Below are 27,395 nucleotides of genomic sequence, written 5' to 3'. Positions count from 1 at the left end.
TTGACTGATACAAATTTTATTTTTCATGCTAAAATTTTTACAAATTTGATTCTGTCATACACAATTATAAGAGGAACAGTTACAAGTGAATTAAAAAAATAGTATTTGGGGGCGCTTCTATTCATTTTACTATCATAAGCATGTTTTGTTACAGGTACAGCAACAATTGTTACAATTACAGAACTGCTCAACTTGGAAATTTAGTAAGTATGTTATGATGGAGGGTAATACCTAATATAAATGAAGAGTAAGTGCCCAAACATAGTCTCACGCTCTACATTATTCTTTATTCCACAATTAGAATCATGGATTAGAGTCTACTCAGCAATGCCATCATTCAAATATCTGACCAAGCAGGTCACCTTGGAAAGCATTTAAAATCATTTCCCAAAATCTTACTTAATTTAGTTCTATAAGGAAATATAAGACAAAACACACAAGACAAGGCTTGCTGATATTTTATGCCTAAAACAAACCATTATACAATGAAATTATGCATCTTTTGCAATCTGGCATTTTTTCCCATCTCACACAATAACAAAAGATGAACAGTACTTACAGCATTTAGAATCACCAGAGTACAGCTGATACAGAATCTCCCAGACTTCTAGTTTCTAAAATTCTGGGGGAAGTGGGACAATTTGAACTGTAACAGTCTACAAGGTAGTAACGTTACCTCTTGGCCATTGGCCCAATACTAACCCTATTTTTTTTTCAGTATACAAAATATGCTGAAAACATTTCTCTTAAACACATTTCAATTAATGTAATTAAACAGAAGGCAACAACTTCCTTCTAGAAGAATTAGCTATAGCTATGAAAAGCTTGCCATATATTTGTTAAATTAATTTATGGAATACTTTTTGGGTCAATACAGACCATAGTGTATTTTTTAATTTAAAGCCTCTACTAAACATGAGTAAAAAGAACTAAAAATATAATCACATTGGTAGTTTTTTTTAAAATGAAAATTACCATTTTTACCCCTGTAGTATATATCACTTGCTTTTATCCAAATTAAAGGTAAATTAAAAAAAAATCCACTGTGGGGCTTCCCTGGTGGTGCAGTGGTTGAGAGTCCGCCTGCCGATGCAGGGGACATGGGTTCGTGCCCCGGTCCGGGAGGATCCCACATGCCGCGGAGCGGCTGGGCCTGTGAGCCCTGGCAGCTGAGCCTGCGCGTCCGGAGCCTGTGCTCCGCAACGGGAGAGGCCACAACAGTGAGAGGCCCGCGTACCGCCAGAAAAAAACAAAACAAAACAAAAAATCCACTGTGAAATTTACATTCTAAGCACAAAAATAAACAAATATTAGTTCTAATCAGGAATTTCAGCTGACAAGTGAACATTTTTACTTTGAAATATGTAGATCTGGGATATAGAAGTGAATGTTTTGATTGAACACATTGCAAATATATCTTGTTTTCATGTAAAAATACATTTTTTAAAGAAATAATGTTTCACAGTCTTTTTACCCCACCCTCTCAAACATTTTTTCTTTAAAATAGTTTAACATCTCATTTAAAATCTGATATTACAAAAAAGACAGAAATAAAATTAATTCTTCTTAGATGTATTTGAGCCAAGTAGTTACTGTTTCCAGATGTTATGAGCTAAAAATCAAGACATTCTGGTGAGTAACCTTTGGCTTACAAACTAATAACTTGAAATTCCATTCATACTGCTTATCAAGGAAGCCTGATATATATTTGTAAATTTAAATTTTTATATCTTTTATAAAGAAAAAAATCCATCTAACAGATAAGTATTAATAGCTAAAAAAATGATAAACATTTTTATATTAAAGATCTACAAAATAATAAAGCATCTTAATAGTATTCTTGAAAATACTATCAAAAACCTCAGTCTTCTATATTAAGTGCAATATCCAACACATTTTTATGACTAAAACATTTTCAAAGGCTAGAAAGAAAATATGCTTATTGTAAGAACAATGATGCTTGAGTCAAACAGACCTGTTTTGAATCTCTAATCTGCCACTTTCCAACTTATACATACTCCTTAACTTCTCTAAAACTCAATTTCCTCAGAGATAAAATGGGGGGGGCAATGACAGTAACTACCTTAAAGAACTCTTCTGAGGGATAATAAGATAATGCACATGAAAGGTTAGTACAGTACAGTATGTGACATAGTAATTAACCAATAAATATTAGCGATACTGAGCAGTGACTTTGGGGTCAAGTACCTAACAAACCGTTTTCTTAAATAAGATATACTCATTATACAAAGAATTGTTTATTTTAAAACTTTTAAAAAACAAACAAAATGGCATGAGGGAAAGTTGGGGACATGTCCTCCAATTAAACATCCAGAATTATATTGCAATAATGATAAGGCTAAGAACCACAAATTAGACTGACATTTGAAGTCTCCTAAGTTACTTTTATTGTGTTTTGGCAGTCACTTCCTATCTATTTGAACACCACACTGTGTTATTCCCAAACTACAATTCAGAAGATCTGAAGTGAATTTTATTTTCTTGTCATGAATTCTTAGAGAAAATAATTACCTCATTGGCTTAAACAAACAAAAAAAGCATGGAAAAAATGAACACAAAACCACAGCCATTTACATGTTATGTAGTAAAGATGGTTATTAAGAAACCTCAAGCAGTTTACCTGATAGCTCTTATTTTCAAACTGTTACTGTTTCAAATCTCAATCCACTAATCTCTATTATTTATAATTAGTCTACTCTGAAACATATCTATTATCTTTACTGGAATGATCACAGAGTACTAAATTTTAACAGAAAATTAACCTACAGATCATGCTCCAAAATATTTTACATTTCCCATTTAAAACATTTAAGGTACCAGTTTCAAGATACCCCAAATCTTAGTCCATCAGTATTATTGTGATTGTCACCATTACCTACGTGAACGTTTTCTCTAATTTTTATTTATACTAACCTGAGTCAACAGGGCTTTCCAATGGGTGTTTTAAATGACAGAGCACAGATATGGGTGACAGGAAAACTAGGTCTGGCCTCAATTAAACTATTTACTAAATATGAGATCTTCAGCAAGTCCCTCAACTTCTCCATGCCTCTTTTTCCTTTTCTAAAAGAGGAGGATCCTACTACCCTCATTTTCTGACTCACAGGACGATGGCAAATGATATGAGAAAAACATATGAAAGAATTCTGAAAAGGGCACAGTGCTATATAAACGTAATATGAAAACATGTAGGCTGGTTACGTATTAGATTTGGTTAGAATGACCAGTTTACTTAAGGTGCAATTTACGAGAAATTTATTCTTGGAATTATCAGAAAAAAAAAACTGTAACATCTTTACCACATCTTCTGAATAAGGTCTGAGAGCCGTTTTAAAAAAATCCTATTACCACATAAGAAACTGCATTGGACAATGACCTAAGAAAAGTTAAAGCCTCATCCATCCTTTCCATATTTTTTTTTTTTAATGGCTATAAATCTGCTTCACCTTAATGTGCTTTTGTAGTTTTATTAATTTACAGCCTGCTTTGCTCTAGGGTTCTTCTGGCAGTTACTTAACCCTCTTTGAAAGTAGTCACAGGTAATCTTTATTTTTCTACTGCTGGTTTTTCTTAACTTATTTTAAATTCCAGTTTTTTCTCACTCGAACTCCACAGAAAGTAGGTGTAATAAAGAGTTTTTAATTTAAAGAATGAATAAAAAAATTCAAAACTAAGTCAGTAAAAGCAAATGTTCTCTCACTTTTCTGTCTCTTCAGCAGATACTCTGCATGCACTCTAAAAGGATATTAAAGCTACACATCAACAGAAAAGTCCATTTAATTTACACTATATAGTTTTCCAAGGTTAAAAGATACAAAGCAGGGGGCTTCCCTGTGGCGCAGTGGTTGAGAGTCCGCCTGCCGATGCAGGGGACACGGGTTTGGCCCCAGTCTGGGAAGATCCCACATGCCGTGGAGCGGCTAGGCCTGTGAGCCATGGCCGCTGAGCCTGTGCGTCCAGAGCCTGTGCTCTGCAACGGGAGAGCCCACAACAGTGAGAGGCCCGTGTACCGCAAAAAAAAAAAAAAAAAAAAAAGATACAAAGCAGGAAAATAAATCAGGATTGATTTTTGAAGGAGGCATATCTGAAGAATGATTTTGAAGAAATGGGACATAAGGGCAGGTGAGAACAAAACATGATAAAAAAATTTTTAACAATGTCTGATTTTTACACAGTCACTGAAATACTGTTATCTCTAAGGCATTAGCTAAATGAGAAACTAGACAGGTTACTGTCAGGTATGTAGAAACAGAGCTGGAAGCCTTAATACAGGTGATTGCTGAAGATACAGGAGTAGAAATTTTGAGGCAGAAGAGGGTCTGGATACTACTCGTTAAAAGATATCAAAAGATAGGAGAATGAGAAAAAATGAAATGAGAATGACATGAAAAATACAAATAGAACACACATTAGAAAAGTGCAATTTCAAGGAGAAGGGGAGTAGTCAAAAAACATAGCAGAAAAAATATTAAAGATTGGGTTGGACTACAAAATCCATAATAAATTTAAAGGCGTGATTTTAGTTTAACAGTAAGGATGGATGAGTTAGCGATGGATTAAGGGAAGACTAGTTAAAAAAAAAAGAAGTTAGTGCATTTCACCCATTTAAATGTTCACTGAGGAAAACTTAGAGAAAGTAATATGAAAGCTAAGTAAGGGGAAACCTGAGTAGGTTTAAAGGCAGAAAGGAGGGCTTCATTAGCTCTAACTAATTAAATAAAGCTCATGTTCTATAGTTGAGAGAGTCAGACTTATAATAGGAATGTTTCAGACCCATGTTAGGCACTTTGGGAGAGGGGTAACCTGATCTCTGTCACTAGGGAACATAGGAAACTACTCTCAAGCCACTTACTGTTTTTGGTATCACAGTCAGCCCCTATGCTCAGTGGTAGGTATTTAAAAGGTACTCAGAACGTGGTAACCAAAAAGGCAAAAAGCCCAAATGCAAAATGGTATTAAAAATATAAAATAGCAAACTGAATAAGTCAATAATTTACACTTGAAAACAATTTTAAATAAAATCCAAACCAAAAGTAGAAACCTTTAAAAATGTAACTGCTAGGGGCATGATATCCATGATGTGCAAAGTAATTTTTAAAAGCATAATATAGGTTTTATTTTGCTATAGCCACCGTAATTTAATAACAGGATTTCTTGGATAATTTTACCAAAGAAATAACTTCCTCCTCTAAAACATTCATAAAATTGATCATTTGGGTACCTAACAGTTCTGAAAAGTAAGTGTATTCATAATTCTTTAGTATGAAAAGCAACATTAAAAAAAGTGGAGCATCAAAATATTTTATTTCAAATCTATGTTATGCCTGATCTAATATGTAATTGGAAACATACATTCTAGAGGTTTCTGAATATCATTTTCCTTTCTTTACAAATTTTTATGAGCAACTTACTATATTTTAAATCTGTATCACTTTATTTGACATTTATTAAAGCTACATAAAAGCCATGCAGAATTTATTTACAATACTGTACATTAAATGATGTTTGAAGATTACATAAAAATTTCACACAACTATAACTAACATGGAAAGACATGTGAAACCCATTATTTAGGGGTTTTAAAAAATTTTAGGTACAGAATTCTGCAAAGATTATTTTGGTTTATTAAGTGTTATGCAAGCAACAGCTTGAAGTAAGACTGACAAAAACATGCAAATGAGTAGGATTTCAAAATGAAAAAATAAAAACATTTAGCTAAAAGCTAAAATAGCATATAGCTGAAATACTACCAAGTAGCAAAGGGAATTTATAAAACAGGAAAAAAGAAAGGTTACTCTTTAAATGTCTTCACGAATAGGCCCACAGTAATTTTCTATAAAAACATTCAGAAATAAAGTTTCTCAAATTATGTTCATCACATAATTATATTCATCACAAATCATCAATTATGTTTTCAGTAGTGATTAGAGCTATGAATTTTAAATAATTATTTATCCTGTAGGAGAAGTCTTAGTTTTCCCCTTTGGGGACCAGGAACAAAGAAAACCAATCAGTAAATTTAGATTCAAGTAAAAGATCCTGGTACAAATATCATGAACACAGAGTAGAGAGTTGTAATAACCTACAAGTCCACATACTCTTAGCTGTACTTTTAAAACAGAAGTGTAAACTTTAGGTTGTTCAATTTAAGATCTCCTATCCGGAAGTAAGTACCTCATCCTTCAGAGTTTGGAAAATGTCAATAGGTATTTCTTCTCCAGGTGCATCTCTCAGTTTTCATTGCTGTGGCTGAAGTACATTTAGATATTCAGACTGCCCCAACTGATACGTTGTGTTCCTTCCACAATCAACGTACTGGTACCTCTCCTGGGATATCTGTTCTGAGTGTCCAAAGTAAGTTGTTGTTACAGTAACTCTAAAAACAAAATAAATGGGGAGAAACACTGAAGAGTTATATATAAAAAAGCTTTCTAAAGTGAGAACACTTTATATATCAAAATTCTCTCCAGGGAGAGATTATTTGATTAATGATAACTTAATATTGTGGACATGGGCCTTTTAGGGAATATTTCCCCAATAGACAACAGGAATGCTGGCTGAGAAAGCCCTATCCAAAAATAATTATATACAAAAATGTATTTTTTCAAAACACCTATCTTTAATTAAAAATATATTTAGTTCAGTGCACTTTTAAAAATAATCACACAGTTCTCTCATCAGAGGAAAAGGTTAATCAAATGTTAGCTAATGGCCCAAATACCCAACCTATAACCTACAGTGTTTTCATGGCTTAGGATAACACCCGATTTGCAAACCATTCCTGGTCTTCACTACTGTTACTGCCGACCACAGGCAGCAAGGAATTGGGTGTTGAGCTCATCCTTCTCTCTATCCCAATTTCTACCATTTCCCCAAGTTCTTGCAAGGTTCAGATTCACTATTTAGCAGCTGTGTGATCCTTCACTACTCCTCTGAGCTCCCATTTCCTCATGTGTAAAGTGGGACACTATTTACTTCACCTCATTGCACTCCTGTAAGGCTTAAAACCCAAATGAGACAACATTTATAAATATGTGTATACTCTAAGCCAATGTTATACATATAAAGTTTTTAAACAAAGAATCTCTCAAAAAAAAATTTGTACTTACTGCATCATGAGTACTATGTTATGCACTTTGATGGATGTCAGTGTACAGAAATCACTGTTAAAGAAAAAACAATGTGAATAAACACAAACTGACATTATAAATTTAAAATAGTTTAATTACAGTTCCTCTTCCTATGTTAAAGCTAACAGAAATACTATTAAGAAGATATAATAAATAAGCATTTAATGGTTGAGCATTTTCTGTATCTCAAATGATGATTAATATTTTCATGGCTTCTTATTCTATGCCTTCATACTACAGCAGTTGTAGAGTTGTCTACTTATTATTTTCACTTTTTGTTTACCTTTTGAAATTTTAGTAGCCAGTTTATTAGTTACTCAGAAATTCTATATCAAGCTGACATCAAAAGATGATAAAAATATATCACTATTTTTTACTTAACAAGAGCTAATAATCATTTAGACCTAATTTAAAAGCTTTACAACTTCAAACCAGCAATAGAGTTCTAAACATCATTAGCATTTTTAGTCCTCCTATACTAAATCAGAAACAAATACTAGAATATGTGAGATTATGATTCTCATAACATAGTAAATAAAAAGTGCCATGGTGTATATGATCCTAATTCTGAAAATAAAATTATGTGTATACGTATATATACATTAACATTATACATGTTGAAAGGGGAGAAGAGAAGAAGAGAGATGATCAGAGGCCGGAAGGAATATTCCAAAATGTGGTCTTGTCACTTCTAAGATGATGGGAAATTAAACATATATATATATTCACACCTACACATACTTACTCTTTATAATTTAATGAGAGAAAATAATTAAAAATCAGAACTTACAACATATAACTCATTTCTTCTGCTATGACAGTAGGTACTGTATAATCAATCTGAAAGGCAAAAAATAAAAATAAATCAATACAGAACAGGATCAAAACATCAAGTATTTCAGATACATTTTGTAACTTCAAAGAGTTTGGAAATTTCTCCCTTTATGGGTTTGATTCTAGGACTTTTTCTTACACATGTATGGGATACAATTCAAAGTCTAGTTCTTTAAGAAATCCCCCATCTCCGTCAAGTTAATATGATACACAAACTTGAGACTTGTTTAACTCCTCCAAAGTATTTCATGAATGAAGCTTACCTGTTTCATATCCAGTGGACCAATATTGGTAATGTTGTTTAAGCGTGCCTTTCCAATAACTGTTTTTGAAAACTGAACTTGTGCAGTGATGTTTTCAACTTCAACAGAATAATAGTTATTGTTCGTTATATTTAGTGTGTTCTGAAAAAGAAAGGAGGCACAAAATGTACAAGTTATCTTAGAATAAGCATAATATGAATCAAAATTAATACAGAAGATGACTCTCCAGCTGTGGCTATGCCTAATTTATTAGGAGGAAGGAAAGTATCACCAAAAATGTCAAGAACATTCAATGAACCAATTATATGGTTTTATGCATGAGTACTATGTTTTTTTTTTTGTTTTTGCGGTACACAGGCCTCTCACTGTTGTGGCCTCTCCTGTTGCGGAGCACAGGCTCCAGACGCGCAGGCTCAGGGGCCATGGCTCACGGGCCCAGCCGCTCTGCGGCATGTGGGATCTTCCCGGACCAAGGCACGAACCCATGTCCCCTGCATCGGCAGGCGGAGTCTCAACCACTGCGCCACCTGGGAAGCCCATATGCATGAGTACTATGTATATAAAATGCCTACAATGAACACATACTTTTAAAAAGTAGGCCCAGAAAATGTATAGTACAAGAATACAGAAAAATGAATGTTAGAAAATGTATTTGTAGCCTTAGCAAAAATTCAATAAAAAATTCTAAAATTTCATCAAAAATTTTCTAAATGTTAACATGTACATCTTCACTGACTAAGCTACTTCCGATTCGATTAAATACAAAGACAACATTTTAAAATGTTAAACACAACTTTAAATAAACTTTCTATTTAAAAAAACTAGTATTTTAACTACATGAGTAGAGATTTCTAGCAGGTCACTTTTGAGAAGAAATGGGATAGATTCAAAACTGGTTGGAAAGAAATGCAGTTGTATCATTTCTATACTTAACAGCTGGGGCCAACTTTTGCAATTCTAACTTAAAACAATTGTTTCAAATTATTTTAGAAAACAGTCAACAAAATAAAAAAGAAAAATGTTAAATCAAGAAATAACAGATAGGGTTTCCCTGATGGCGCAGCGGTTAAGAATCCACCTGCCAAGGCAGAGGACACGGGTTCAATCCCTGGCCCGGGAAGATCCCACATGCCACGGAGCAACTAAGCCCGTGCAACACAACTACTGAGCCTGCGCTCTAGAACCCGCATGCGACAACTACTGAAGCCCGAGTGCCTAGAGTCCGTGCTCTGCAACGAGAAGCCACCACAATGAGAAGCCCATACACCATAACGAAGAATAGCCCCTGCTCGCCACAACTAGAGAAAGCCCGCGCACAGCAATGAGGACGCAACACAGCCAAAAAAACCCCCCACAAATTAATTTATAAAAAACAAATTTTTCTGAATTAAAAAAAAAAATTTTCAATCAGGTTGATTGAATCCATGGATGCAGAACTGGTGGATATGGAGGGCAGACTACATGTTAATAGTCAGGCCTGGATAGAAGTAAAGATATACATTATGGTATTTTTCAAATGTCTTATAATGATAATTAAACATTTTCATAATTAGAAAGACAATAAATATTACTAAAAAAGAGTAGGAATAGTAATATATACTACTCATTTTAAGAAACAAAAGTAATACTATATAATTACATTTCTCAAAATACTGATAGAAAACCTACAGAAATCTCACTTTTTTTTTTAACATCTTTATTGGAGTATAATTGCTTTACAATGGTGTGTTAGTTTCTGCTTTATAACAAAGTGAATCAGTTATACATATACATATTTTCCCATATCTCTTCCCTCTTGCATCTCCCTCCCTCCCACCCTTCCTATCCCACCCCTCTAGGCGGTCACAAAGCACCGAGCTGATCTCCCTGTGCTATGCAGCTGCTTCCCACTAGCTATCTATTTTATGTTTGGTAGTGTATATATGTCCATGCCACTCTCTCACTTTGTCACAGCTTACCCCTACCCCTCCCCATAACCTCAAGTCCATTCTCTAGTAGGTCTGTGTCTTTATTCCCGTCTTACCCCTAGGTTCTTCATGACATTTTTTTCCCCTTAGATTCCATATATATGTGTAAGCATACAGTATTTGTCTTTCTCTTTCTGACTTACTTCACTCTGTATGAAAGACTCTAGGTCCATCCACCTCACTACAAATAACTCAATTTTGTTTCTTTTTATGGCTGAGTAATATTCCATTGTATATATGTGCCACATCTTCTTTATCCATTCATTCGATGATGGATACTTAGGTTGCTTCCATCTCCTGGCTACTGTAAATAGAGCTGCAATAAACATTTTGGTACATGACTGTTTTTGAATTATGGTTTTCTCAGGGTATATGCCCAGTAGTGGGATTGCTGGGTCATATGGTAGTTCTATTTGTAGTTTTTTAAGGAACCTCCATACTGGTCTCCATAGTGGCTGAACCAATTCACAGTCCCACCAGCAGTGCAAGAGTGTTCTCTTTTCTCCACACCCTCTGAAGCATTTATTGTTTCTAGATTTTTTGATGATGGCTATTCTGACCATTGTGAGATGATATCTCATTGTAATTTTGATTTGCATTTCTCTAATGATTAATGATGTTGAGCATTCTTTCATGTGTTTGTTGGCAATCTGTATATCTTCTTTGGAGAAATGTCTGTTTAGGTCTTCTGCCCATTTTTGGATTGGGTTGTTTGTTTTTTTGTTATTGAGCTGCATGAGCTGCTTGTAAATTTTGGAGATTAATCCTTTGTCAGTTGCTTGATTTGCAAATATTTTCTCCCATATTGAGGGTTGTCTTTTGGTTTTGTTTATGGTTTCCTTTGCTGTGCAAAAGCGTTTAAGTTTCATTAGGTCCCATTTGTTTATTTTTGTTTTTATTTCCATTTCTCTAGGAGGTGGGTCAAAAAGGATCTTGCTGGGATTTATGTCATAGTGTTCTGCCTATGTTTTCCTCTAAGAGTTTGATAGTTTCTGGCCTTACATTTAGGTCTTTAATCCATTTTGAGCTTATTTTTGTGTATGGTGTTAGAGAGTGATATAATCTCATTCTTTTACATGCACCTGTCCAGTTTCCCCAGCACCACTTATTGAAGAGGCTGTCCTTTCTCCACTGTACATTCCTGCCTCCTTCATCAAAGATAAGATGACCATATGTGCATGGGTTTATCTCTGGGCTTTCTATCCTGTTCCATTGATCTATCTTTCTGGTTTTGTGCCAGTACCATACTGTCTTGATTACTGTAGCTTTGTAGTATAGTCTGAAGTTAGGGAGCCTGATTCCTCCAGCTCCATTTTTTGTTCTCAAGATTGCTTTGGCTATTTGGGGTCTTTTGTGTTTCCATACAAATTGTGAATTTTTTTGTTCTAATTCTGTGAAAAATGCCAGTGGTAGTTTGATAGGGATTGCATTGAATCTGTAGATTGCTTTGGGTAGTAGAGTCATTTTCACAATGTTTATTCTTCCGATCCAAGAATATGGTATATGCATACAGGTCTGTTGTCTCCTTAGGTAGGTTTATTCCTAGATATTTTATTCTTTTAGTTTCAGTGGTAAATGGGAGTGTTTTCTTGATTTCACTTTCAGATTTTTCATCATTAGTGTATAGGAATGCCAGAGATTTCTCTGCATTGATTTTGTATCCTGCTACTTTACCAAATTCATTGACTAGCTCTAGTAGTTTTCTGGTAGGATCTTTAGGATTCTCTATGTATAGTATATCATGTCATCTGCAAACAGTGACAGCTTTACTTGTTCTTTTCCGATTTGGATTCCTTTTATTTCCTTTTCTTCTCTGATTGCTGTGGCTAAAACTTCCAAAACTATGTTGAATAAGAGTGGTGAGAGTGGGCAACCTTCTCTTGTTCCTGATCTAAGTGGATATGGTTTCAGTTTTTCACCATTGAGGATGATGTTGGCTGTGGGTTTGTCATATATGGCCTTTATTATGTTGAGGAAAGTTCCCTCTATGCCTACTCTCTGCAGGGTTTTTATCATAAATGGGTGTTGAATTTTGTTGAAGGCTTTCTCTGAATCTATTGAGATGATCATATGGTTTTTCTCCTTCAATTTGTTAATATGGTGTATCATGTTGATTGATTTGCAAGTATTGAAGAATCCTCGCATTCCTGGAATAAACCCCACTTAATGATGGTGTATGATCCTTTTAATGTGCTGTTGGATTCTGTTTGCTAGTATTTTGTTGAGGATTTTTGCATCTATATTCATCAGTGATACTGGCCTGTAGTTTTCTTGCTTTGTGACATCCTTGTCTGGTTTTGGTATCAGGGTGATGGTGGCCTCATAGAATGAGTTTGGGAGTTTTCCTCCCTCTGCAATATTTAGGAAGAGTTTGAGAAGGATAAGTGTTAGGTCTTCTCTAAATGTTTGATAGAATTCACCTGTGAAGCCATCCGGTCCTGGGCTTTTGTTTGTTGGAAGATTTTTAATCACAGTTTCAATTTCAGTGCTTGTGATTGGTCTGTTCATATTTTCTATTTCTTCCTGATTCAGTCTTGGCAGGATGTGCATTTCTAAGAATCTGTCCACTTCTTCCAGGTTGTCCATTTGATTGGCATAGAGTTGCTTGTAGTAATCTCTCATAATCTTTTGTATTTCTGCAGTATCAGTTGTTACTTCTCCTTTTTCATTTCTATTGAGTCTTCTCCCTTTTTCTCTTGAGGAGTCTGGCTAATGGTTTATCAATTTTGTTTATCTTTTCTAAGAACCAGCTTTTAGTTTTAGTGATCTTTGCTATTGTTTCCTTCATATCTTTTTCATTTATTTCTGATGTGATCTTTATGATTTCTTTCCTTCTGCTAACTTTGGGGTCTTTTTCTTCTTTCTCTAACTGCTTTAGGTGCAACGTTAGATTGTTTATTCGAGATGTTTCCTGTTTCTTAAGGTAGGATTATATTGCTATAAACTTCCCTCTTAGAATTGCTTTTGCTGCATCCCATAGGTTTTGGGTCGTCGTGTCTCAACTGTCATTTGTTTCCAGGTATTTTTTGATTTCCTTTTTGATTTCTTCAGTGATCACTTCGTTAATAAGTAGTGTGTTGTTTAGCCTCCATGTGTTTGTATTTTTTACAGATCGTTCCCTGTAACTGATATCTAGTCTCATAGTGTTGTATCGGAAAAGATACTTGATACCATTTCAATTTTCTTAAATTTACCAAGGTTTGATTTGTGACCCAAGATATAATCTATCCTGGAAAATGTTCCATTAGCACTTGAGAAAAATGTGTATTCTGTTGGTTTTGGATGCAATGTCCTATAAGTATCAATTAAGTCCATCTTGTTTAATGTATCATTTAAAGCTGTGTTTCCTTATTTATTTTCATTTTGGATGATCTGTCCATTGGTGAAAGTGGGGTGTTAAAGTCCCCTACTATGAAAGTGTTACTGTCAATTTCCCCTTTTATGGCTGTTAGTATTTGCCTTATATATTGAGGTGCTCCTATGTTGGGTGCATAAATATTTACAATTGTTATATCTTCTTCTTGGATCAATCCCTTGATCATTATGTAGTGTCCTTCTTTGTCTCTTGTAATAGTCTTTATTTTAAAGTCTATTTTGTCTGATATGAGAATTGCTACTCCAGCTTTCTTTGGATTTCCATTTGAATGGAATATCTTTTTCCATCCCCTCACTTTCAGTCTGTATGTGTCCCTAGGTCTGAAGTGGGTCTCTTGTAGACAGCATATATATGGGTCTTGTTTTTGTATCTATTCAGCCAGTCTGTGTCTTTTGGTGGGAGCATTTAATCCATTTACATTTAAGGTAATTATCGATATGTATGCTCCTATTCCCATTTTCTTAATTGTTTTGGGTTTGTTATTGTATGTCTTTTCCTTCTCTTGTGTTTCTTGCCTTGAGAAGTTCCTTTAGCATTTGTTGTAAAGCTGGTTTGGTGGTGCTGAATTCTCTTAGCTTTTCCTTGTCTGTAAAAGTTTTAATTTCTCCATGAAATCTGAATGAGATCCTTGCTGGGTAGAGTAATCTTGGTTGTAGGTTTTTCTCCTTCATCACTTTTAATACGTCCTGCCACTCCCTTCTGGCTTGCAGAAGTGGGGGTTAAAGGAGCCACTGATTCGGGGACTCTGGCTCACTCAGGCCGGGGGGAGGGAGCGGTATGGATGTGGGGCGAGCCTGCGGCGGCAGAGGCCAGCATGACATTGCACCAGCCTGAGGCGCGCTGTGAGTTCTCCCGGGGAAGTTGTCCCTGGATCCTGGGACCCTGGTAGTGGCGGGCTGCACAGGCTCCTGGGAGGGGAGGTGTGGAGAGTGACCTGTGCTCGCACACAGGCTTCTTGGTGGCAGCAGCAGCGGCCTTAGCGTCTCATGCCCATCTCTGGGGTCCGCGCTGATAGCCGTGGGTCGCGCCCGTCTCTGGAGCTCCTTTAAGCAGCGCTCTTAATCCCCTCTCTTTGCGCACCAGGAAACAAAGAGGGAAGAAAAAGTCTCCTGCCTCTTTGGCAGGTCCAGCTTTTTTTCCTTGACTCCCTCCCGGCTAGCCGTGGTGCACTAACCCCTTCGGGCTGTGTTCACGCCACCAGTCCTGCCCCTGCAATCTGACCGAAGCCAGAGCCTCAGCTCCCAGCCCCCGCCCACCCCGGTGGGTGAGCAGGCAAGCCTCTTGGGCTGGTGAGTGCCAGACGGCACTGATCCTCTATGTGGGAATCTCTCCACTTTGTCCTCTGCACCCCTGTTGCTGTGCTCTCCTCCGCGGCTCCAAAGCTTTCCCCCTACGCCACCCACAGTCTCCGCCCGCAAAGGGGCTTCCTAGTGTGTGGAAACGTTTCCTCCTTCACAGCTCCTTCTCACTGGTCCAGGTCCCGTCCCTATTCTTTTGTCTCTGTTTATTCTTTTTTCTTTTGCCCTACCCAGGTACATGGGGAGTTTCTTGCCTTTTGGGAGGTCTGAGGTCTTCTGCCAGCGTTCAGTGGGTTTTCTGTAGGAGTTGTTCCACGTGTAGATGTATTTCTGATGTATCTGGGGGGAGGAGGGTGATCTCCGCGTTTTACTCTTCCACCATCTTCCCCCCGTGAGAAATCTCAGCTTTTTTCTCACTGTCATCTAGTTAAACCTAATGTTTATCTATATAATAAACCTATTTCCTATTTAATGTTCACACTTTCTCAATTTAGTCAAGTACTAGTACCCCTAAAAGTGGGAATTCCTGAATAATTATTTAAAATAAAGTAAGATATTTACATTTAAATATACTTTCTGGTATCTAAAATGGCCCAGCACATAAATTTTATTACTTTTCATTATAAATTTACAGTTATTTAATAGTAAAACAGACTCTGGAGGTTGGCCAAAAATATCCGCCCACTGTTTTAAACCCCACAGAAAAAGGGAAAATTTGTTCCTTTTTCCAAACGGCTGTTACAGTGGAAAAATACCCAACAATAATTCCCCAATGATAGGAAATGATTTACAATGAGTACTGTGTTATGTTTTATGCATATATATTTTTTCCATGTATATAGTTTTTTTTTTCGGCTGCACAGTGCAGCTTGTGGGATCTTTTTTAAAAAATATTTATTTATTTAGGCTGTGCCAGGTCTTCGTTGCGGCACGTGGGATCTTTAGTTGCAGCATGCAGGCTTCTTAGTGGCAGCATGTAGACTTCTTAGCTGTGGCATGCATGAGGGATCTAGTTCCCTGACCAGGGATCAAACCTGGGCCCCTTCTGCATTAGGAGTTCAGAGTCTTACCCACTGGACCACCAGGGAAGTCCCAGCTTGTGGGATCTTAGTTCCCCAACCAGGGATGGAACCTGGGCCCTCAGTAGTGAAAGAGTAGAGTCCTAACCACTGGACTGCCAGAGAATTCCCAGGGTTTTAAAAATTCTTCTGTTGTTTTTTAAAGGTTGACAACGTTTGACGGTACGCCATGAGGATAAATGAATTCATGGGAGTTCTTTTTTTCCTATAATTAAGTAGTAATTCCACTTTAACATACATTCCGTTTCACTTCCTGTCCCTGTAAATCCCCGTCCTCCCAACCAGCACCACAGGCATCTCTACCTCAGCCTCAAGCATACCAACCACCTCTTTGAGGAAAACCAACTGAAGTCCAATATCTCTCTTCCAAACAAATCACTGCCACACAGATGTACCTTAAAGCCTGAAGCAACATATATATTCCTTTTTAATAATACGGTGGTTTGCAAACCATGCTTTTTTCAAATAAATGTTAACATGTAAAACAGGTACAAGACCTTCTCTGAGGTGTTTGTTTGTTTGCTTGTTTGTTTTCAAGTGTGGGAAGGCTGTAGAGTCCTAAAAACCACTGTCCTGAGAAACACAGGTTTTCACACATACTAATTTGCAAGAGAAATCATTCACTTGTTCTCTACCTTTTAAAACAAGGGAATGGTCTGTTAAAGATGGCAAAAATTGTGCTTCACAAAACACAAGGAAATGAAAATGTTACATGTATAACATGTATTGAACTAACTATGTTAACATCTGGCTAGAAGCTATTCAGAGTCAAATGCTGAAAAGTAAATAGATTGTAATTACTTTTTTCCCAGTAATTAATTGTTTTGTTTATTTTACCCTCCCAAAGGCATCTTCAAATGCTAAATGATTCTGAATACACAGAATTTGCCAATTTGCTATTTTCAGCAGAATCAGAAATGACAGAAAAGGTCAATATAGCAGACATACAGAAAGAAAACTGAGTGTTACCTTTAATGTTCTCTCAATAAGGACAAAGGTGCTGCTTAACATGATAAAAGAATGAAGTCAGGGCATCCCTGGTGGTGCAGTGGTTGAGAGTCCGCCTGCCGATGCAGGGGACACGGGTTCGTGTCCCAGTCCGGGAAGATCCCACATGCCGCGGAGCGGCTAGGCCCCTGAGCCATGGCTGCTGAGCCATGGCCGCTGAGCCTGCGTGTCCGGAGCCTGTGCTCCGCAACGGGAGAGGCCACAACAGTGAGAGGCCCGCGTACCGCAAAAAAAAAAAAAAAAAAAGAATGAAGTCAAATATTTTTAATATAAATATGTACTTACCGTGATATTTAAATATATTGTACGCTTTGGAACATCATAACTGACGTATGCCGATTTTACACCAATGTATTTCACGTCGATAGAGCGAGGGAAAAGGAAAAACACAGCCAGTCCAGAAAGAAGCAGACAGACAAACACAGAAGCCATCACATACAGTTTTCTGAAAAGGAAAATGGAATATTTAAATATACATGCATCAAAAATTACATAATGAAACATTTAGAGAAGACATTTTCATTTTGAATTTTTCCCCTTTTATACCAGCAGGAAAAGATGTATGACTTTTACCAACTTTTTACATTATAAAAGTATTGCACAGACTTAGTTTTGAATCTATTGAGTGTTAAAATGGTCTCCTTAAAAGACATATTTACCTTTTTGGAGACTAGGATTTCAGGCTTATTATAGATAGAACATTTACTGTGGTGATTCCCAAACCAGGCTGCTCATCAGAATCAAGCTGGGGAGCTTTATAAAAGTACAGATTTCAAGACTCCCTGATGAATTCACTGAAGCAGAATTTTCACATATGAGTTTTGGCATTATATGATTCCCTAAAGTGACTGCTCATCAGAACCACCTATGAAGCCCTTAAAAATGTAATGACATAACCATATGCCTCATCAGTCTCACTAAGACAGTCTGTTTTGAGTTTCCTCATCTGAAACTATTTATGTACTCCTTTTTACGTATTTTTAAAATAAATTTATTTATTTATTTTTGGCTGCATTGGGTCTTCGTTGCTGCACATGGGCTTTCTCTAGCTGCAGCGAGCAGGGGCTACTCTTCTTTGTGGTGCACAGGCTCCTCATTGCAGTGGCTTCTCTTGTGGAGCACAGGCTTTAGGCGCGTGGGCTTCAGTAGTTGCAGCATGCGGGCTCAGTAGTTGTGGCTCACGGGCTCTAGAGCACAGGCTCAGTAGTTGTGGTGCACGGGCTTAGTTGCTCCACAGCATGTGGGATCTTCCCGGACCAGGGCTCCAACCCGTGTCTCCTGCATTGGCAGGAAGATTCTTAACCACTGTGCCACCAGGGAAGTCCCTGTACTCCTTTTTAAAAATATTGTTTACATTAATCATGTCTGCTTTGAAGATGCTGTTAAACTGTTTCTTTAAAATCAAGAAAGGGGATATTATTATGCAGAGATAATACAAGGAAAAAAAAAACTCGCATGACTTTGCTATTCATCTACCTCCCAGATGGAAGTGTTTCTCTTCCATCTCTCACTCTTTATTTCCATAGATGAAAACTGCCTCTTTAGGTTTACCAACAAAACTAGAGTTTCAAGACACTGCAGTCGGCCCTCCAGTATTTGTGGGTTTCTAATCCCTGAATTCAACCAACCATGGATCAAAATTTCCCTCTATGGTTGGTTGAATCCACAGATTTGAAACCTCAGATGTGGAGGGTCGACTGTACTATGCCATTTCACATGAGGGACTTGAGCATCAGCAGATTTTGGTATATGCGAGGGCTCCTGGAAGCAATCTCCCCACGGACACTCAGGGACGAAAGAATTTCCCTGGTTTCTCCAATAAACAGCGCTCTGTCAAAGCCCACAGCACCCTTCTTTTGGCTTCTTTTTCTGTCTTGCACGTCACTTAGTTTATCTTTTCCTTAGATTCTAGCCATCCAAAAAATTCTTGTTTTATCCTTTCCTCCATCCTCTCTTCCCTAAAGAGATCTGTACCTAAATGCCCTGATGGATCTCATCTTATCCCTCACAACAGTTATTTCAAGTACCTCTTGCAGATGTTTTATAAATGTTTCTGAGTATTTTAAGTTGTCCAAGTTAAGAAAAGAGAGCAAAATTGTTTATCAAAAAACAAAATAGGGCTTCCCTGGTGGCGCAGTTGTTGAGAGTCCGCCTGCCAATGCAGGGGACACGGGTTCGTGCCCCAGTCCGGGAAGATCCCACATGCCACAGAGCGGCTGGGCTGGTGAGCCATGGCCGCTGAGCCTACGCGTCCGGAGCCTGTGCTCCGCAATGGGAGAGGCCACAACAGTGAGAAGCCCGTGTACCGCAAAATAAAATAAAATAAAATAAAACAAACAAAAATTCACTAAATCATTACTACTTGACCTGTACTGCTATCTGGAGCAAAGAGAGAAGTTCCCACTCACTCACTCTGGACTTCCAACCTGAGTAGGGTGGTGATCACTACTGGATTACCTAATAGGTAGTTTAAACACACACTTATAGTGCCCATTATACACCAAAACACCTTAAAAAGGTATAAAAACAGTTTAAAAATCATGATAAAAATGTGAACATTGTTGGATTTTTTTACACTTTAGTGTTTTTATTTCTCATGGGCAGGTGAGCCCACCACACTCTGGTACCTAGGGCCTGTAAGTCAGCTCTAGGTGTGAATATATGAATCAGTATTCTAAATTACTTTGTGCCCAAAGCTTACAGCCATAACAAATATTACTAAACCTGGTGGGACAATAAAATAACATTCCACTTAGTATTTCATACCAAATTGAAAAATTGGCTAGTTCACTGATGAAGTACATAGATCTCCATTACAAAACTCATCAGTAATAATTTTTCTTATGGCTCTAGGGACAGTAACAGAATCCTGCAAAGTATACAGTACTGATAAAGTTATGAAGGTTGTGTGGTTTATTTGGACTCAAGTTACAATTCTATATCTGCCATTTCATATTTGCAACATTTTAGGTAATTTACTCTTTTCCTCCATTTTAAAACCTGTAGGTTTGTTCTGAGGATTAAATGACATAGCTAAAGTATGGAGACAAAAGCAATTAATAATTTCTTGACTACCCCATCACAACTCCAACTTATAAAGAACCACAGTTTTCCCAAAATATTATAATTTTACTACATATTGAGAGTTACTGTTTTTTATTACAAATTTGAAACTCCTAAAAATTCTTGAGGAGCTTCCTATAAGTTCTCAGATTTCTTAGCTTACTACAGGTGCCAGGGTCTGGTCCTTGTTATTTTCTCTAGCCTCATCTGTACCACTTTCCCACAGTGCTGTTTACTTTAGCCATACATCTGAAGGCTGGACCACTCCTCTGGCCCTTTCAGGTGCTATTCCCTCTGCTTGTTAGGGTTAGGAAATTAACCCTAATTTCTTGCACATTCGTAACTGTCTATATATTATAAAATAAAGGGTCAGACTGACTGTTTATAAACTCCTGGGTTCATTTTCTTTCCATGATGACTTAGACATGCTGTTCTACTGCTTATGTGTTTAAAGCATTGTGGTCAAGAAGTAACATGCCAATCTGATTTTCTATCCCTTATAAATTAATCGATCCTTTGCTTGGATGCTCAAAGGGGCTTTTCAGTTTTCTGTTTTTACCTTTGAAGTCCAGTAATTTCACTAAGAAGGGTTGATTATTTCCAAAATTATGGTATGTCTTTTCTTTTTTTAAACTTTAAAAAAAAATATTTACTTATTTGTTTGGCTGTGCCCGGTCTTAGTTGTGGCACGCAGGATCTTCTTGCCTCATGCGAGATCTAGCTCCCTGACCAGGGATCAAACCTGAGCCCCCTGCATGGGGGGCACAGAGACTTAGCCACTGGTCCACCAGGGAAGTCCTTGTCTTTTTTTTTTTGAAGATGTTGGGGGTAGGAGTTTATTAATTAATTTTTGCTGTGTTGGGTCTTCGTTTCTGTGCGAGGGCTTTCTCTAGTTGTGGCAAGCGGGGGCCACTCTTCATCGCGGTGCGCGTGCCTCTCACTGTCTTGGCCTTTCTTGTTACGGAGCACAGGCCCCAGACGCGCAGGCTCAGTAGTTGTGGCTCACGGGCCCAGTTGCTCCGCGGCATGTGGGATCCTCCCAGACCAGGGCTCGAACCCGTGTCCCCTGCATTGGCAGGCAGACTCTCAACCACTGCGCCACCAGAGAAGCCCAAGTCCTCGTCTTTTCAATATGTAGATTCACGTATTGCTTTACTTCAGGGAAGTGATCTTGAATTAAATGTTTGCTATTTGTTCAGTTTGCCTCCTTTGATTTTCTTCAGGGACTCCAATTACATTTATGCTCAATTTCCTTGGCTTGTGTTCTACACCATTTCTCTCAAGTACTTTTCAAGAACTTACCACAATCAGGAATCCTTTTTTTATTTAATGACATAAAGTATATGATGGTTTAACTTAACAACCTGATAGCATTTTTCCTTTGAATAGTTTTAATTAAAATATTTACTTATACATAATATAAAAAGCAAAAAATACAAAAAATCTGCCATTTTCTTATAATCACTTACGTTCTTCTTGGCCTTAATCTCTGATCACTGTATGGAATTAATGCCACCAGTTGGTTTTCTTGTCCTAAAAGTAAAAGAATTAGATTTAGAAATTTATTAACATGATTAATTAAAAATTTAGTGGTTCCTCATCAAAGTCTGGTTTGGAAAGACCAGAATACTACCTGGTTCTCATCTCATTCCTTTAGTAAACTGCTCTCAACATCTTCAAAAATTATCCAGTAGCAGCTGAGTTCCAAAGCAGATATTGTGTTTTTTCATACCTAGATTTCTAGCTAACAAAAATATTATAAAGAATGAGAAAGAGTAACTCTTTCTTCCACTGAGAAAAAAAATCTAAAAAGTCCCAGCTTTCAGAAGATCTGAATTTACCAGGCCTTCCTTCACCCAGTTTTCTATTCCCCACAGTTTTCCATTAAGACTTCAATTAGATTATCTGAATGAGAGCAGAAGAAACATATTGTTACCGCTGTCCTGAAACCCCTATATCTGCAGAGGTTCCTACACTATCTCCCCTGAAAACCAAAACTGACACATATTAAGTCTCATGCTCCAAGAACCCCTATTTATACACAGTCTTCCAGGACTCTTTCAGGTCACACACCTCTCCACATTAAGTCACTTCAAAATTCAGTATTTCTTTCTTGGGTTGAGCATTATCCATATGCTTTAATGGATAAATGGACTTTTAAATGCCAATTTTCCAATCTTATCACAACTTGGCTCTTTGTATGAACTATCAAAGCACCGCAGTCAAGTTCTCTTTTAAAGCTTTCCATAATACTTTCATTATTCCTCCCTGCTCCCTCCACAAGTCCCCCCTCATCTACACTCCCCCTACCATACCCACATATAAATAATATATATAATACGTATGTGTGTGTGTGTGTGTGTGTGTACATATCCTATCTTGTTTGGTGGTATTCATCTGTCTAAACTGCAACTGGTTAAAACCAACCCTTTGGCGACTGTGCCTATATCCACACAGCTAAAAGTAGATAAAGAAACACAAACAACTATGCTCACTAGTCTCATTTAGATTACTATCTCAAGTGGCCCTTAATAATGCCGCCTATATTTCTCTAGTTCATACTCTCAATCTGGGGAATTCCCTGGTGTTCCAGTGGTTAGGACTCTGTACTTTCACTGCCGTAGGGCTGGATGCGATCCCTGGTCACGGATCCCGCAAGCCGTGTGGCACAGCCCAAAAAAAAAAGTGCATACTCTTAATCTGACTCTCCCAAACTACAATTTCATAACTTCCACTTTCTCTTCAAACCTCCAATATCTTCTCCCCTATCCTTACTCTCAGCTCATGATGTGGCAAAGAGAACTTCCACCAGCTACCACCACATCTACCCACCCACCCACCCACCTGCCTCTGTGTCCATATACTCTACCTTCCCTTCTACTGCTGGGAGCAAATTGCCCATGCTTCTCTGGAGGAGCAGCCCTCTGCACTTGTGCACTAGATCTAATAATTGTCTTCTGTTGCCTGCATTATCAATGTTTTCTCTATGGAAAAATCTCATCAGCATACAAACATATTATTCATTCCATCTTTAAAAAATTCTTCTCCTGATGTATAGCCCCCTCTAGCTACCACCTCTCTTCTCTCCTTTTCCTCTGAAACAGCAAAACTCCTCAAAAAAGCTATTTTCTGACTATAACTTTGCTCCTTCTATGCACTCCTGATCCTACTCTACACATGCTATACATTCTTCTGCAGACTACCCAAACTGCTCTTTTAAAGGTGGCCTCTAAGTCACCAAATCCCACGGCCAGTTCTCAGTCCTCACATTACTTGATCAGGTCTAACATAGTTGATCAATCTCTCCTCTACCAAGGAGTATATCTTCTTCATTTATCTTCTAAGACACCACAGACAAAGGGATTTCCTACTTCTACTCTAGCTGCTCTTTTTAGTGTCCTTTGCTAATTCTTTCTCATGTCACTGACCCAAAATGTTGCAATGCCCCAATGTTCAGTGCTAAAGTCTCTTCTGTTTTCTATTCACATTGACAACCTTGGTGCTGTCATCCAACTCACCTGAAGTATCATCTATACACTGATGACTCCAGCCTAGGCCTTGCATCTGAATTCCAGGCCCTTATTATAACTAACTTCCTATTGAACATATCCATTTAGATGTCAAATATGCATCTCCAAACTTACATATCTAAAACTGAGCTCCTGATCTCTCACCTGACACATACACTCAAACCTTCTTTTCTCCATTTTAATAAATGGCTACTCCATTCTTCCAGTTGCTCAGACAAAAAATACCTCTGAATTCCTCCTCAATCTTACTATCCACAGTGTACATCCAGGCTGCTAAAAATGCCTACTAGCTATACCTCAAAAATATAGTATCCAGATTGCAAAAATGAGACTCCAGCCCTCTCCCTGCCCCCAGCCTGGTACATTAATACCTGTAACTACAATAATCCTTTTATTCTCAAATACCTACTACCTCTGCAAAGATAAAGCCTTATATTGTCATTTTGTCCTACCCTCGGGGTCTCTCCAGGGTCAAATATCAATTCAACCAAGCAGAAAATGGGAATAGTACAAGGTACTTTTACTATTGCTACCTATTGCCATTGCTACTAAAGTAGCCTATAAACAGCTGGTGGAGATTACTCCCTACTGACTTCCCCTATGACATGCCACAAACTGATTTTTTTTTCCTATATGGCTCATCTTCATATACCATCCCTCTTCATGTAGATCCTTTAAAAAATAACTAATTAGTGCATGATCAACTTATTATTATTCTTTAAATAACGAATCAGAAATATTAGGTCACCACATTACTTAAATTGCTCCTAACACTCAATATGGCAAGGTGACTGTGATATGACTTCTACTGATGCCAAACAGGACTAAAATTTTACAGTCAAGAGATGCTGCATATCTGCTATAATTGCAGGTGGGAAAGAAAAGATACTGGAAGTAGAAGAGTGCTTTAGGACCCTAATTAAAATCTTTATGTTTGTTTCTTTGTGTCCTTTTGACTGAAGATAACTGATATGAGGTTTTAACTAATTCTAAGTCTTTTAAAACATAAAGGGTTGTGCTCAGACCCACGGATTACATAGTATTTGTGCAAACACTTGGAATCATTCTTTAAAGAAAAAACAGTGCAATAACACATACCCCTAGGAATTCTTCCTGTTCCTTGACAAGTGGGGCAAGTGACACTGTCTCTTCCTGTAAATTCCACATATGGAAACTGAGAGACATCTCCACTTCTTCCATCTTCATTATGTATTTCACTATTAACCAATCCAGTCCTTATATTTTCAGTGGATGTGACTCCATCATAAGCATCTTCTTTATTTGAATGTAAAGGCAAATGAGAAAAAGACTTTCCCATGTCTAAGAAAAAAAAACATCTTACAGTAAACTTCAGTCAAGATGTATACTCAGGAACATTATAGGATATTTATACTGATCAAATTAATTTAGAACAACCTTCAAGGGAGCGTTCAAATCACTATCTGGATTAGAATTATACTCAATCAAAATAATGTCTGAAACAAGGGAGCCATTTACTAGAGTCCAAAAGTGTTTTTCTAACAAAATATTATGAAATGATATATCAGAGTTATGTAAGAATGGGCTTTCAAACAACATTAAAATTTGACAAAAGTCTCCACTTACTTAAGAGTTCTCTGAAAAGAAACACATGGACTTCACTTTTCTTAGACTAAAACAAAAACACATTCTACCTTTAAATCATTAGCACTGAAGGCAAAAGTGGCTTTGGGCAAATTACAACTAGGTATCACCAGGAAATATCAAAGTAGTATTTTTCAGCCTTCTAAAATTCATGCCCCTATGTGATAAATAAAATCCCCAGTCTTTCTCATCCTCACATTTCTTGCTTTAAACATTTAAATACTTGCAACAAAAAACAGCTCAAAAAACCTCCAGATTTTTCTTCCATTCAACAGTTGGTGGAGTTAAAATTATGAAATTAATATTCTAAAATATTGACTATAATTCACCAATACAAAGCAGCAAAATTTAGAACATTAATTTCAAAATTTTAGGATGACAGTATCAAAAATACAGGAGGGAAATTAAATATAAATTTAAAGACAAATAAAAATAAATAATTAGTGCTAGTACCTATATCAAAATAACCTCTGCAGATAGGTAATGCAGTAACACTGCAGTTTAAGCCACAATTTTAAGTATTAAAAAAACTTAAAAAGTCATATATTCTAATCAGTTGACATTCTGAGGACAAATTAACAAAGCGGGAAAGCTGAATTTAAAAATAATACATTCCTTCTCTTTCTAAATTTGACCATATATTTTTTATCAGTTCCTAAAAATAGATTATTAAAGGCATTCATATAAAGAGACATATTTCTTTAAAAAATTCGAACTGATGTGAATGAGGAAAACTGACACTCAAAATAATTCAATTTATCTTATGCTATGAAGACAAGTTTGCTTTTTAAAAGTGGCATGCCATCCATGTGTTAGGGTCACCCAAACACACTGTAAACAGCAGGATAAAAAATTATACGACTCTAGACAAACTTAAAACTTCAGAATGATGAATAAAGATGCTGATTTTTACTATTTTTAAAAAATTTATATACACATTGCCCATTAAGTTAAAAAACGTGAATGATTTATGACTCCTAAAAATGCATTATTTTCTCTTGATTTTGCTCGAAGACATTAAATGCAAGCCAAACCAATACTTGCCAGTCACAGGTGGTTCAGGGGTGAATTAACATCACTGTCCCCACACACTTTGACCTTGGGGCCTATGTGAAATATTAGATGAGCTGAGATCAATGGGCCTCAGTGGCACCCTTTTACGATCTCAGTTAACAGAGGTATAGGGTGCCTCCCACTGGAATGCCTTACGAGGGGAAAAGACACAGAAGGCAAGAACAAGTGGCTCTCAGTCTGGGCCTGCTTTCTATACTTATGTAACAATTGCCTTGATACAGTCGGCCTTGGACTGGTGTTTGTTTTATCAAGGCTAATGGACAAGTGCCAGACTTCGTCAGGTACTGGGCATCCCTGCCCTCCCTATTGGATTTTCCCCAGAGCACTGCTAAGTTTAACAACTTTTATTCTTGGAGACTCCTTAGTTTATAATAAAGAGGTGCTAGGCCCCTGTGCTCAATATTTTTATCAAAATCCCTTAATTTACTTAAAACCAACCCGAACTTTAGACTCCTTACGAAAAAAGGAAAAAAAAGTACATGACTCCACCCAATTTAAATGGATCGTGATCTTCCGAACGAAGGAAGTCGGCGCCTTTCATAAGCTACATCAACGAAACCCAGGATACAGCCTGCCTACTTTGGAAAGGTTAAAGATAAAATACAGGCAGTCGGGCAAGAAAACTCAAAAAGAGGAAAACCAGGGGCCACCTGGCCACTCAAGGTGTGGGGACCTGGAATCTCTCCCGTGCGCCCGGCTAGAGCCGAAGTCCGGAGCCCCTAGGCAGGAAGCTGGGCCCGGATAAGAGGTGATGACACACCTCCATAACCCAGCCCAGAGCCCCTCCCCGGTCTCCGCGCGTGTCCAGCGGCCCCGTAGCCTCCCCTCCTCCACCTCCTCATCCGGCTCGGCTCTTCTCAGGGTGCCCGCTCGGCCCCGCTCCCTAAGGGGACCTGGAGGCTGCGCGTACCGGGTCGCTCACCGGCATGCGGGGTGCTACGCAGTCCCGAGTTGCTCCGGCGCGGACAGGCCCGAAGACAGGGTCACGGAGTCCTTAGTCCCCGGTGCTGGGGCTAGAGCAACGGGCCTGCAGCGACGGGTCGCCGCTGGGTCCGGGTGGGGGAGGGGCGGCACAATAACCACAACAGCTGAGGCCCCTCTCTGCTGCAACCTGCGCCCGAGCCTGCGC

The 27,395-nt window shown here is 37.8% G+C and overlaps 1 protein-coding gene and 1 non-coding gene across 2 annotated transcripts; both read right to left on the bottom strand.

The window, feature by feature from the left end:
• On the bottom strand, positions 1-27,395 carry TMEM106B (transmembrane protein 106B). The gene is made up of 8 exons (XM_004265542.4): positions 27,189-27,395; positions 24,668-24,889; positions 21,509-21,572; positions 17,262-17,421; positions 8,249-8,389; positions 7,942-7,991; positions 7,131-7,184; positions 1-6,397 (listed from the first exon to the last, which is right to left on the bottom strand). The coding sequence occupies exons 2-8, from the start codon at positions 24,885-24,887 to the stop codon at positions 6,259-6,261; spliced, it is 828 nt and encodes a 275-aa protein (XP_004265590.1). The 5' UTR covers positions 24,888-24,889; positions 27,189-27,395; the 3' UTR covers positions 1-6,258.
• Positions 15,903-15,977, bottom strand: TRNAR-CCU (transfer RNA arginine (anticodon CCU)). The gene has a single exon. It is a non-coding gene; the product is annotated as a tRNA-Arg (tRNA).

This window comes from Orcinus orca, chromosome 9, assembly GCF_937001465.1.
Source record: "Orcinus orca chromosome 9, mOrcOrc1.1, whole genome shotgun sequence".
Classification (NCBI taxonomy): Eukaryota; Metazoa; Chordata; class Mammalia; order Artiodactyla; family Delphinidae; genus Orcinus; species Orcinus orca.
This window is presented reverse-complemented; position numbering and strand designations above follow the sequence as displayed.

Excerpts from the sequence above, each read along its gene's own strand:
- TMEM106B (XM_004265542.4), bottom strand. The coding sequence starts at position 24,887 with ATGGGAAAGTCTTTTTCTCATTTGCCTTTACATTCAAATAAAGAAGAT. Across the intron at positions 7,992-8,248 it reads GTCCACTGGATATGAAACAG|ATTGATTATACAGTACCTAC; the intron begins GTAAGCTTCATT and ends TTTGCCTTTCAG. Across the intron at positions 6,398-7,130 it reads AACATAGTACTCATGATGCA|AGTTACTGTAACAACAACTT; the intron begins GTAAGTACAAAT and ends TTTTGTTTTTAG.